Here is a 13,506-nt window from a genome sequence, read left to right as displayed (position 1 = left end):
TTTCAGTGTAGACTCTTTCCCCCATTATGACGCATAATCCACTGCATACCATAATAAGCATATCAGCAGGGTGTTGACTTTTTTTTAACTGAAGTAGGTCAGATCAGTGTAAAGATCAGTTTTACATTTAGGAATATAACAAACCAAGACATGTTTGACTAACTGAATAAAAGTATAGTCTTATTCCTTTGGTTCCTAAGTTGCTTTTTATAATCTTCCCTTCAGATCTGACCTAATGGATGTTAATGTCAAGGGGAATCTCTCAGTGATGTCTGTATCTTTGAAACAAACCTTGTTATGTCATGCTAAATTACATTTTCCTGTTCCTCAAGCCTGTGCATTGGCTTTATTTGTTTTGTGAATGTTACCTCATCTGTAAAGACCTGGAAAATAATAAAAGTATAACCAATCAAGCGGAATAGAGCAAAGTTATCTTTACATAAATAGGAAATTAATTATGGTATTCTACAAAGAGAAAGAGTAGACTGCACAAAAGGAAAGAAATATTGAAGTATGCAGAAAAGATAATCTGAGTAGTATATTAATTTTTATTGAAATGATAGTATGGGAAAAGGTGTTTTAGCAAAGCAACATTCCTGTTGCAGAATATTAGTCTTACACAGAGTTACATAAATTCATATAAGTGTTATCAAATGCATAAAAGGGCAGGTCAAAAGAAACTGTGGAATTCAGAAAATTATGAAACTATCATATTTCCAAGGACCAAATGCAGAGCCACTGTGAGAAGGCACAACTCCATTTAGTCCTGTGTGTGTAATACAATATTCTGTTGCTGGAAAAAAGAGCTTTGTGTATAATCTTTGGACTCATAGCAAACGTTAGCATTTTAACACTGCTGACTCAAGGGTTCCAGACAAAGGCAGTATTTTTATGTCTGTTCAGTGTTCATATTAAGTGAAGTACAAATGGGCCGGGATTTGTGCTACCTCATTCTCTGTACAATTCTGAAATTTCTGAGACAACATGAAATTTGGTTTACTTATGCATTTCCCAATAGTCACCATAACTGTCTGAAATAAAAGCATGAATTTTCTTGCAGTTAGGCTCTGACTCTGAGGCAAATCACCATCGTTGTTAAAGTGCATTAAATATGACTTGCAGCTGTTTTGATCTGGTGCTCTCGTCCTTTCAGCTGTTTCAAACTAAACAAACGTGCATGGGTCATTAGTGAGATGGTTTTGCTCCAAGTGAAGAACAGCATGTGCAAGTCAGGAGGTACAACATTGCCTTTTGTATCACTACTAAATAGATGTTCCTGCACGCTGCACTGCAGCGATCAGCTTAAATGAAGAGCTCTGTATATTTGGGACCTCTGAGGCTATGATGCTGCCATATCACTTATGGGATGCCACTTCTCTCTGCACCCCACAGGCCTCTCCTTGTGTTCATCCCCATCACACAATGGCTTGATACTAGTGAAAGAAAAATGCTGTATACTTTTCCTTGACTCATTAGTGTAGCCTGTTCTTGGTTGCACATCCTTTGTACTCACTTGCAGCTGAGGGGAAGTCACCAGGCTATAGCACCTGAATAAATCCCAGGTGGAGAGGACAGCAAGCTGGGCCCCTGGATTGGCATGTGCAGAGAGGCAAGCCTAAAAGCAGCGTGCTAGTGGAGCTGCTCTTTTGAGGGGTGCAAGATGGATATATACACATATATGGCACTTTTAGGGGAAAAGAAACCCCAAAACCCAGTTTGGCCTGTTATCTTGTCCCAGTTCTATTTCACATCATTATATGATACCTACCTTCATCTTGTAGTCTGCGAAATGGATTTGGTGCCCCTTAATTTCTAATCTAAATTTACTCTTGTCTATTGACATGAGCTGATGAACAGCTGCTTCATTTCACTGGTGTGTGAATGAAATAATCTATTTCTCTGCCTCCTCCAGCAATGTACCTTAGAACTTACAAAGGTAATGGTGTCTGCAGAGCACTTTGAAAGCCTTACACAAAAGGCACGACAACTATGCAAAGAACTACTGTCAATATTAGTGAATCACTTCAGCCAGGAAAGGAAAGCAAGTTTCCGTTTTAGAACAACAAACCATAGATTATTTACTGAGCACTTTAAAGATAACAGCAGCTACCTAAATATTGAGCGTTAATAAGGTTCCTTTGTGGAAAGTTAAATTCATGGTAGAGAAATGGTATTGCAATCTTCAAGTCCACCTACAGGCAGAATAAGCACCTTTTAGTTACAGGGAACCCAAAGCTAAGACCAAACCCAGCCCTCTCCCCAAAGGCTCTGAGGTGAAAGATGTGCTCCCAATGGGAAGGTTTCCATGCCTAGAAATCCTGTGTTGGCCTTTGCTGAAGCTAGATTCAACTTCAGTCTGAATGGGGCAGAGAAAGACTTTGCTGCCAGTTCTCCACCATGGAGCCCCCACCTCCAGCCTGTGTGCTGTATCAGCCTGTACTAATGAGAGCAAGGAGGGAGCTACAAGCCTCTCCCTTCGACCTGTGCTAGCCTCACATCTCAAATTTTGTTCAGAAATAAGAAAAGCCAGTTATAGCCCAATATGCTCTGTAAGGGACACAGCATCCCAGGTGTTCTTCGCTTGTTGCATGAGAGCCCCAGCTACGGTGGCCAGTCATGGAGGCAGCTGGACACAAGACTTGGAAATTCCTGCTCTAAATGGTGGGGAGCAGATATACATCTTGCCATGGACAGGCATAGTTTAAGCAGCAGCTCTTTGCTGAGTAGCTGCCCCTTTGGGGTGAGACCACTCACAAGAAAATACACCTGACAGAAAGGAAAGCCCACCTGCAGATACACAACACCTGCATGTTTTTGTCTCAGCTTGCTTTACTTCTGCTGTCACAGGACCACTGCTGGCTTGCTCTGCTATCAGGGAAATATAGGAGACCCTCATCAACAGTGGATGCTTCTGCATTTTTTAGGAAGATTGCTTGATGTTTACAGCCTGTCTGATATAAAGCGTATTTATGGCTCACCCAGCATGACTACTGAAGATCCTCTAGTGTTTATCCTCCTTCTTTACAACCGTGAAAGTTTTTTTCATCTTAAGAGTGTGGTGGTTCCCAGCTGTTGATCTGAAGAAACTTGAGGGAAAAACGATTAATATTGAGGCCAGGTTGCCTAGAGTCCCTCTAGCATTCTCCAAAACAGTATGTTCATCCTCAACCCACTGGGGACTCCAAACAAACCTATCCTCTCCAGAGTTGCTTGTTAAAGAAGTTACGAGTCCAGTCCCATGCAATGCTGTGAAACATAAGTTCCCAATAAAGCTCTTGAGATTTCTGCACGTTCAGTATTTTTCAGTCTTTTGCAGAACTTAACCCTGGATACAATCATCCACTAAGCATCTTGCATAATTATTTGGTTCTGTAGCAGTTTGTCTGCAAGTTTCTGTTAGGCACAATATTATTTTAATTTAAAAATATAGCAGCATGAATTACCTAAACAAATAGATTTTTCTGGTGCCTCCTTATATTGTTGGAAAACTTAAAGCTTTCCTTTCTAATGCTGACTAGAAATTGAATAGCAATGCCAGCTTGCAAGCAAAGGTACACTCACTTCTGTTCTCTTCATCAGAACCCTGACTTACTACCTAACTTACTCACAAAAAGAATAATTTTATGATTTGGTAATATATATGGCTAATTTGCACTAAGTAAACGACATTCATTTGTGCTAGCTCACTAAGAGATTTTTTTTAAACTCACCGAAGCAAAAGTGCAACATTTCAGTTGAATCCTAGACTGACATTTCTTAAGCAGGTAATATTTTATTTCCTTATGATCTTCTCTGTCTTCAACTTCTAAAGCAATTTTTCAGTAATTTGCCAAGGTTTGAAGACGGGTGAAGTGCCTGGATTCATGTACTGAACTAACTTTATATGTTAACTCACTGGAAAACATTGTTTGATGTTTTTTTGTCTAACAGGACATAGTATATAGTGTTTATACTGCAAAAATTGCTGTGTTTTAATGGGGTGCCTTACAGCAACATGGTTAAAACATAGCTCTTCACCAATCATCTACAATTTGTACTGCCTTCCCCAGACAGGCACTAGTAGCATGTCTAAGCATCTCAACCACAACAAAGGCCAAAATTGTTGTTGAGAGTTCATTTTCCATGCCTGCATTAATTGGTGGACCTGTTGGAGTATAGCTACGTGTAACCCTCTCACCAGCTGTTGAAACACCTGTACATTGAACACTTCTCCATTAACTCCTGTCACAGACCTGGAGAACAAGTGCATTGCATAGTAGCTGTGGGTACCTATCCACAGTGTCACACGTATGCGTATGCAGAACATACATATACCACTTGTACAGCATCCCTGCTGTTGTGCCTGACAGCTAACTTTCTATTGTACTTGTGCCAGTGAATGATATGCCCTGGTTGGTTTGCTCAGTAACCAGTCCTCCCCTATCCACAAAAATGCAGGTATGTAGACTGTAGGGTTGGGGATGGATTCCCATAGCACTGCATACACATTGCAAAATGTTATCAACTGTGTTTCTGTGGCTGAACGGATTGACAGATCAAGATGCTACAACTGACAAGGACATCTTGCTTATTGTTTGGTTGTAGCTTTTGGCATAATTTTTAACACTCCGGATCATTTTTATGGAGCTTCATGCAGTAGCCAAAACATTACCAAAGCCCTGGGCTGGCAGGAGGACTTTTCCTGTTGGATGTTGCAGGTGAGATCTCACTTCTAGCCCCACGTGGCACCTGGAGGTAGAGAGGAATGGTCTGAGCTAGCAGTGTCAGCAAAGGGAGGGCAGTGGCACCATGGGGCTGCTCCAGGACCAACTGCATCCAAACAGCTGTGAGATCTGGGCGTCCTTTTGGCACAAGGGCTGAGTGCTCCCAACCCACACATGCGCCCTGAGGTACCCGTCACAGGTGTGCAGCCACGCCAGTATGGGGACACGTGTCTGAAACGGCAGGACCACTTGCACATGTGGGGATGTGTACACTGCAGGCATGGAGGAGCAGACATCGGTGCTGGCCTGGAGCACAGGCAGAGCTGCAGCGCAAACGCAGCTCCCAGGCCAAACCCTGCTCTCAGTCCTGTGTTCAGTGATGCCAGGCAGAGGCCCCAGCCCATGGGAGGACCTTGTGCATTCAGGGAGCGTGTGCTGGAGAGGATAATCAGTTCTACAAACTGTTCCAACAAGACCTTCTTGGGCAACCTAGGTTAACTGTCATGCTACTGTGGTCAGGGTGCTTCTCTGTCAAATGGCATTTGCTACAGGGCTGCATTAGCTTTTTCTTTGCTTTTCCTTTGTGCGAAGCAGGCGGAGGATGCGTTCATTTTTTGTTAGTTCTGCTGGCAGTTCATTTGCCTGGAACAAAAAAACCTGAAGGTTAGCAGAAATGAATTATTATTTCCAAAATATGGTTTAAAAGCATTAAAATCTAAAGAAGATTGTACTGGGCATTATAATGATGTGTTTTTTCCAGTGTTGTCTCCACCACTGCTGGAGGTATCTTAGAAATCACCTTTCAGTGTGCAAGTCTCACTTAAGTCTTCAAAATAATCTCAGCCTGGGGTTTGAATGGACAGTTTATCCTGTGATGACTGTTCAGGCTAGATGGTATCTCTTGGGCTCCCTATACTTCTACCCCAGAAGTAATACAGAGCATAGCTGCTGATTTTTTGGGGGAGATGAGGCAGGTTTTTAAGTACTGAAGTCCATAAAAATCCAAGGAAAGACTTCAATTGCTGTGAAATAGTCAGCGCTGTTCTGTAGGATTCATAATAAAACATCAGAGTTTGGTCTTCTGTATGTTTTGAATATAATTTTGGTAACATGAATATATTTATAATGAAGCTCCTTCTGAAAATTGGTAATTCTGTCCTGCAAATGTACTCTGTTGTGCCAAATTGCATGTTATTAAAAAAAAAACAACACAGTAGAAGAGGTTACAGCCACAGGCTTTCTGATACTGCACACCCTTCTGCTGCAAATCACTATCAGTAGCAGAAAAATCTCGCACGTTGCCGTCGACAACAATCAAAACAAAATGCCTGTTAACACGAACCACTGTGTAAGAGGCTTTATCTCTGCTGCCATCAAGTGGAATGACACAGAAATAACAGGCACAGGTTTCACATTAAATGACGAAAACTTTTAGAAGGGATGTGCTGGATTACTTGTATTATAAACTTCCATTCACGCAGTCATAAACCAGAAGTAAATACCAGACCACCCATTCACCAGACCAAACCCAGCTAGACATCAAATACTAGTGGCAAGTAGTTTATAAACACAAGCCAGTGGAAGACATTTTCATGGAAATTATCGAACATGTAATGTTATAACACTTTATAGAGTAATACCACGACAAGTTTTCTGCAGAAAAGTTGCTGGTATAAAAGAGTATTCAACTATTTCAAGAAACTAACAGATTTACTGTAAGATAGGGAGAAGATGCATGTAACATGGGATATTTTTTTGCCTTACCAATGTGCTGAATTCTAACCAAGTTTTCTTATCAAAGGCACCCCCACACACATTTCTCTTGCTGCAAAAATATCCTCCTTACACATCTGTATGGAGATATGAATATAATTTATGGCTTATCAAAACAGCAACAAGATCACCCTTTCCCCAAAATGCAACCTAGCTAGCCCATTGCTAGGTACAGTTAACTGTGGTGCTCGGGTGTGAGTGCATGGTTTGGTTATCCTCAGACTGGTGTAACTTCACAGGAACCAGCATCACCAGTGGCACTGCCAAGCATCCTTATAGATGCTTGTATATGGAAATGAGTAGACCAAACAGTGGTGCTTCTGGAAAGGATCAAGAGACAACCATGGACCAGCACAGAAACGTGGGCTGCCACCACCTCTGTGGCACAAATGGTTCCACCGCTCGGTGCTCCCCACCTGCTCCTTGCCCGGGATTCCGTGCCAGGGCATACCTTGTTCCTCAGGCATGGGTCCGCTCCTGCTTCGAGGAGCAGTGCCACTGTCCTCGCATTGCCGCTCAGGACAGCCGCATGGAGAGCAGAGGTCCCATTCTAGAAAATACCAATGGAGATGTTTGTACTGTGCATGGGAAGAAGGCAAAAGGCAGTGAAACACAAATGTTTGCAAAGAACAAAACTATGAACAAGAAAGAAGTAACACAGAAGAGATTAGGTCATCAAAGGTATAGGGTCTGATTTAGACAGGGTGCTGGCAGGCTAGTGGGCTATGAAGGAGATGATTTTAAATGCTTTAATAAAAATTAGAGTCAAGTTCACTTTACCACAGCAATATTTCCTTTTAAAAAATACCCTTGTCAATAGATCAGAGGTAAAATGAACACAGCACTTGCTTCTGCCTGGCAAAACCAGCCATTAGGAAGTGAAACAGAAGTGCAAGCAGTAATGAACCATCTGTGCATTTTATCTTCTTTCTCTGATGATTAATGGTCTCAGTGTCAGACAGCTGAATAGTGATTTTTTATGGCTGGCCTTTTGCTTGTGGCTGCAAACTGACAGTTCAAATAAGTGTGGAAGCTATTTCATGGAATTAACAACGAAGTTAATGCCACCTGGATTTTCACGTACATCAAAATTGCCAAGTAGTTGCATGCACAGAGGCTATCAAAGAATGTGATTTATAGGCACATAAAATTAGATGAGCTATTAAAAAGCAGCTTCCAAATATCTATTATTTTTCAATTAACTTTTTGAATTCAGGGGAAAACAACATCAAGTAGATAATCTGCTCACAAAAGATCTCTTAGGATACTATTTTGCTGACTAAATGTAATAGAGGGCAGGTTATAATGCTAAAAACGGCACTGTCGAGGGCAATCCATTTACAGTAGAAATAAAATCAGATGACGAAAAGCAGGATGATTCCTTCTATGACACAATGGGCTTCCTCATTCCAAATATCAAATTCACAATTTTGTTTAGAAAGATTAATTTGTGTGTGGCATTAAAGGCTAAATAAGATAATTTCATATTTCTCTTGACTTTTTTGGGCTCAAGCTCCTTATTGTCTTGCACTAGCACAGTCATAAGTGTCAGGTCTTTCATCAGACCCTTTGCCTTCTTGTGTTTCTGCCTAAAAATCTGTGTTACACTACTAACCTTCAGCAGGCCAAGTGTGGGAGAGAATTTCAGCAACTCTTCTATCACATTGTTGTACCCTTTAATGGCAGCCTTCAGTAAAGCAGTGGTACCATCCTTTAAAAGAGAGAGGAAGGTCAGTTCAGTTGCTACCAACAGTTTATCTGCATTCCCCTTGGCTGGAGGGCAATGCCAGCTCTTCCCCACACCTCTGAGAGGAGAGTCCTCTCTGCTCATCATCTTTGAGGAAGCACCTCCAGAGCATATGCTGCCGGTTTTGGGGCACCTGGAGGATCGTTTCTCCAGCAGGTGAGAACGTCAGGGTAAAATGAACTAGTTACACCATATATCATCTTTGTCTCTCATTTATACAGACATTTCCATTCCCTTGTTCCAGAAGTTCCCTCCTGAAAACTGGCCCAGACACAATGGCAAAAAGGGACCCAGTGTGGGACTTCAGAGCCTGGCAAACAGGACAGACTCCAGGGACACCAGGCCTCCATTCAGGCAGACTTGCGGCCTCAGGGAAAGCTAGGCGGCATTCAGCTGCAGACAGAGAGCAGGAAGAAGCACTACTCACGTCCCGCGCGGCGTCTCGCTCAGCTCCCCGGAGCAGCATTACTCGCACCACTTCACTGTGACCCATCTGCGATGCAATCCACAAGGGAGCCGTCCCATCCTGCAAGCAAAATAAGACTGCTAATGGTTTCACTTGGAGACCCTGTGCTCCCTGGTATCTTACTGCCCAAGTCTGCCTACTGGAATGGACATACTTCAATTCCTTTTTAAATTTTTTTTTGTAATTGAATCCTGCATCACAGACATATGCAGAATTGCTTCCAAAAGCACATGGGAGCTCAGTGTATCAAGTCAGAACTGCTCCGGTTGTGGAGTAGAGGCACCCTTGGCTGCTTTGTTGGCCAAACCCAGCACATGTGCGTGGCTGTGTGGATAGTTGAAGCCCTTTGGCTTACCAGCTGTGCCTGAATTACATGGGGAACTTTGAAATATAAAGGCCAAAGTTATCCTGTGTGCTTTGAACTCTAGGTGACTAGATGTGACAGAAGATACAGGCAAATCTCAGCATGCATGGGGAGTTTCTGCAGCTGGGTCCCTGTACATATGGAGTGGAAGTTGTCTATGAAAGCTAAGTAGCAACGCAAGATGCTCATCAGCTTTCAATATTAAGTAACATTATCCGCCCTCAGGGAATCTGGTAAAAATGTCCTGCCTTCCAGTGATGGTGAGTATTTCACAAATTTTATCTCCAAGAACTCCAATAGAAAACAAGGTAATTAACAAGGACTCCAGCATGGAACAATCTGGTTTGGAAAAATTGTCCTATGCAATCATTATTTGAGCAGAAAACCTCAGAAAATAAAATGCATATTCAGAATAAAGTAAACTTTGTGATGGATTTCCATCTCAAAGGCAAAGGTGAGTTAAAGCACTAGAATAGTTTCTCCCCACGATTAGAATTTAGTTTTGTGTCTTTTCCTCCTTTTGCTTCTAAATGGCCTGATTCTCCAGACGACAGGAGGACTCCAGCGGTTTTGTGGTGCCAAACTGACTCTCGTGGGCCTTTAACAAAAGGCTCTGCCTGTACGGACTTTAACATAAAAGCGAGGCCTCACGTAGCAGGGTGCTGGCTTCTGCCTTCGGCGCTTGCCAGCTCCCCTCACCACCCTCAGCAGCCCGAAGACTTGGCAGGAAAAAGGAAGACAAAATATACTGGGGCTTTCAAAAGAGCCTTAATGAGAAGTTTCAGAAGAAAACAGCTTTTTACTTTAAATAAGACATTTACACTTTGATCAAAGAAGCAATCTCTCTCCTCAATGCCAGCTGAAGATTCATATGACTTGCTCATGCAAACCGAAAAACTGTTGTTGAACCAGTTCTCTGCTTTCTATGGGCTAGTGACTTAATCCTTTGGAAGAAACAGAAAAGTTATTTCCCCCTTTGATATAATATTCTGATCTTCCTTTTTTTTTCTGATACTGAGAAAGAGCAAATGCACATCCTGAGATCTTTAGTCTTCTCAAATGGTGAAGAACAGGATCTTTGCCCACTCTTGTATCATTTCTCTATAAATTAACCCATTGAAATTAGTGACTGACCTCATTCTAGTATATGTCCTGTTAAAACAATGAGTGTTCTTTGTGATTAAAAAATAACAAAGGCTTTCTTGTATATAGCATATGTGATGTTAGCGTCATGGCAAAAACTGTCCTGCTCCAATTTATAATGTTTTCCCTACCAGTAAGCTGACACTTCACATTTTTTCTAATCTCCCCCCACCAGAGGGCTCTAGAAAACAGCAATAGGGGCGCTGAAACAGCTGATAAAATTTGGAAAACATCTGAGAGCAGCCTACGCAATTTAATCTGCATGAAGAACCAATGCTGCACAAATCCACACTTCTATTTATGCAAGAAATGCAAGCGCAAGCACAGCCCACAGAATAGAACATCTTTCTTTCATGAAAAGGAGCAGAAGGAAATGCAAGTGTTAGGTAACATCACTGTTACCATTAACTCTTCTTAATAGTATTGCTGTTCGACATCATCCTCAGTATCTCAGTTACAGGCTAGATGCAAAAATACATTGTGGGAAAGAATGACTGCCTTGGAGGACTTAGCCTGAAGAGAAGAAAGATGATGAAGTGGATGGTGGGCTCACTTTGACTGTTGTCAGCTTCTCTCTCTGAAGCAAGCAGCATCCAACATGCAGCTTTATGCAAACGCAGGTAGTAGTTATGTGGAGTAGATGAGATTTCTGTCCATTTTCATGTTGGTATATAGTGCAAAAGAGGTATTACATTGTACTAAGAGGCCACATGAGAAGTCCTGTGTAAATAGATACTAGGGCTTGGAGATGAGTCAGGAAGAAAGTGAGAACAGAGAAAGACACAGTTCAAAAACTGCTTTCCTTTCCTTGTCCGTCTGCCCACTCAGCAGACTGCAGACCATTACATTCCTAGAACAATGTTAAATAGCCCATATGTTTTTAAGCTATGTTTATTTCCATATTCAATTACAAGATATTATATATGGACTACATCATCTTATATCCAGCAGCCAGCAGTTCCAAACATACTCTGACCAAAACTTCTGATGCTCTTTCTCTTACCCATTAACTAATGACTGCTTTGTAGCTTTGAATCTCAACATTTACTTGACTTGGAGTTTTAGAAAGGGCTAGACTAGGGTGAGAGGTGAAACACCCCTGGAATTCCCAGTAAGGGTTTCCAGGAACAGGAAGCCCCTACTCTCAGGCTACGCAGTCATCTCCTCCACTGTTCTGCCCATTAGTCTGCTCACCACCACTACACCAGCTGAATTCTAGCTAGGAGCAAATTGCTTGCTTGTCTGAAGTCTACACTCTTTATGGGTTTACGGGCTTATATATATACGTATAATTGCATATCATGTGTTAAGAAAAAAAGCATGAATTTTCAGAGTGTTTTGAATCTGCTTAGCCAGTCAGACTAAAGTCTGCTGGGACACAGGTTGCCAAAACAGTGTAAAAATAATCAGCAAGTAATCTTCTCGCTTAGCTTTTGAGTTGGAAAGGCAAAGAAACATCTCCCACACCAGGCTTCAGACACTGCCCCCAGCTCTGTCTAGACAAAAGGATGACAAAAGAATTCCTGCCTGGCTCCGCAATGTCAGAAAGAACAGCAGGTGGCTAAAATCCAAGAGAAATTACATTGCCAGGGAAGAAACTCTCCAGGAAGCTTCACTATTCAGTCTTGCAAGAACTGAGCTGAAGGGCCTTCACACGGACAGCTAGAACCATCTGAGATGCTCTACAGTGTCAGGAGCACTCCCGTGGAAATGGGAGATGGGACACAAGACAGAAGGTGAACTGGTACCCACTGCAGCAGCAGGAAGAGACATACAAGGCAGATGCACATGCCCAGACACATGAATTAAGCCCCCAAATTCACAAGATAGAAAGGAAAACATGGACACCATGAGGAAGGAGAAGCATGAACTCACACCTGGCACTCTGCAGCCCTGCAGTCAGTGTTATGTTACTTAGAAAAGTTTCCTACAGGAGTGAGAGCAGTGCAGTTTGTAACTGACAGCAAGAGTCATTTGGCATCGAAACTGCCCCATCTAGAGCTACATTCCTCATGACCAACATGCCACCTTCGAACAAAGTACAAATTTGTTTGTTAGTAGGAAAGAGACTGAAGTCCATCCAACCATTACTTTACTAATTAAACAGTAAAAATGTTCCATTTGTTAAGGAAATGTTTCAGATTACACTGCACCCAAATACAAATGCCACGGATTTATCCAGGCATAATCTTAGCAGGGATCGGAGGTACCCTGAAGCAAAGTAAGCCCATCCTGCCGGAGATGAAACAGAGCCAGAAGGAACATTCACAGTCAAGTCTTTGCCTCAACTAAGATTTTTAAATGCTTCATGAAACATTATGTTGTAGAAATTGGATTAGAGTGCTAAAAAAATATTGTCAGAAAGAATTAGCTGGTGCATTAGAATTGTGGTTAGCAGAATGCCGTTTTAATGGCAACATAAATCTAAATTTAGTTTAGATTAAAAAAGTTAAATCTAAGGCTCCCCAACTTTATTTTGACTGACTCAAAAGGCATTAAAACACACCTTGGTCTGTCCTACATTGATCTTCTAGCCTGCGTCAATTAACAGGTTGTAACATTTCTTAATTTTGATGTTGGGAGACAGTGTGGAGGCAGCCTAGGAGCAGCTAAAGCATCAGTCCAGTGAGCAGCTGTCAGCACAGCTCTGGTGATGGAGAGGTGGGGGGAAAGGCAGCAGGAAAATTACTTTAGTTTGGCCACATAAAATCCTAATACAGTTTCTTTACATTACAAGAGCAGCAAGGAGGCTACACAGACCTACAGATGCAGCAGAAGTCATATAGATCAATCTGTGCTGCCAGGCTATGATTTGTCAGGCTTTTAGTGTAGGTGAAAGGAAATACTGCAAATACGTGGCAAAGCTCATCACATGCCACGTTGTCCACTGTTATTAGAGCTTTCACATTAATTTGCTCTTGCCTGCTGATTTTTTACTCGGTGCAGTCGGTGATCACAGCCACCTGGCAGACATACATGACTGATTGCAAGGACAAGACCTTATCCCATCAATTTAAAATGTGCAGTGAAGACCCAGGACAGCTACCTTGCCTGCAGGGTTTCAGCAGGCCACAGAAGAGGCTCTCTTAAAGCAGGCAGATTCCTGGGAATCCCTGTCTCTAACCAGACATTTCTATGTGTTGGGAGTAAAGCTTGCTGTGCAACTCCCACATCTGGCCACTCAAAGCAGCTTCTAAACGTGCTGTTTAAGCACTGATTTTAGAGTCAAGAATCAGCTAAACAATTAAGGAATCCTTTCTTGGGAACCGAGAGAGCTTTTTTATACATCTCTGTGCACCGTGTATGCTTA

The 13,506-nt window shown here is 42.1% G+C and overlaps 1 protein-coding gene across 2 annotated transcripts in view; it reads right to left on the bottom strand.

The window, feature by feature from the left end:
• Positions 1 to 539: 539 nt before the first annotated feature.
• The window catches only part of ANKRD29 (ankyrin repeat domain 29), a 51,246-nt gene continuing 38,279 nt past the window's right edge, over positions 540 to 13,506 (bottom strand). For both annotated transcript variants that reach the window (XM_027797725.2, XM_055706348.1), the window contains 4 exons: positions 8,651 to 8,749; positions 8,092 to 8,187; positions 6,928 to 7,026; positions 540 to 5,345 (listed from right to left, as the gene is read on the bottom strand). In XM_027797725.2, the coding sequence (XP_027653526.1) occupies positions 5,262 to 5,345; positions 6,928 to 7,026; positions 8,092 to 8,187; positions 8,651 to 8,749 (378 nt within the window). In that variant the 3' untranslated portion in view covers positions 540 to 5,261. The remainder of the gene's footprint in view (positions 5,346 to 6,927; positions 7,027 to 8,091; positions 8,188 to 8,650; positions 8,750 to 13,506) is intronic.

This window comes from Falco cherrug, chromosome 3 (genome assembly GCF_023634085.1).
Source record: "Falco cherrug isolate bFalChe1 chromosome 3, bFalChe1.pri, whole genome shotgun sequence".
In the NCBI taxonomy this organism is placed as follows: domain Eukaryota; kingdom Metazoa; phylum Chordata; class Aves; order Falconiformes; family Falconidae; genus Falco; species Falco cherrug.
The sequence above is the reverse complement of the archived record's forward strand: the minus strand, read 5'-3'. Positions and strand labels throughout refer to the sequence as shown.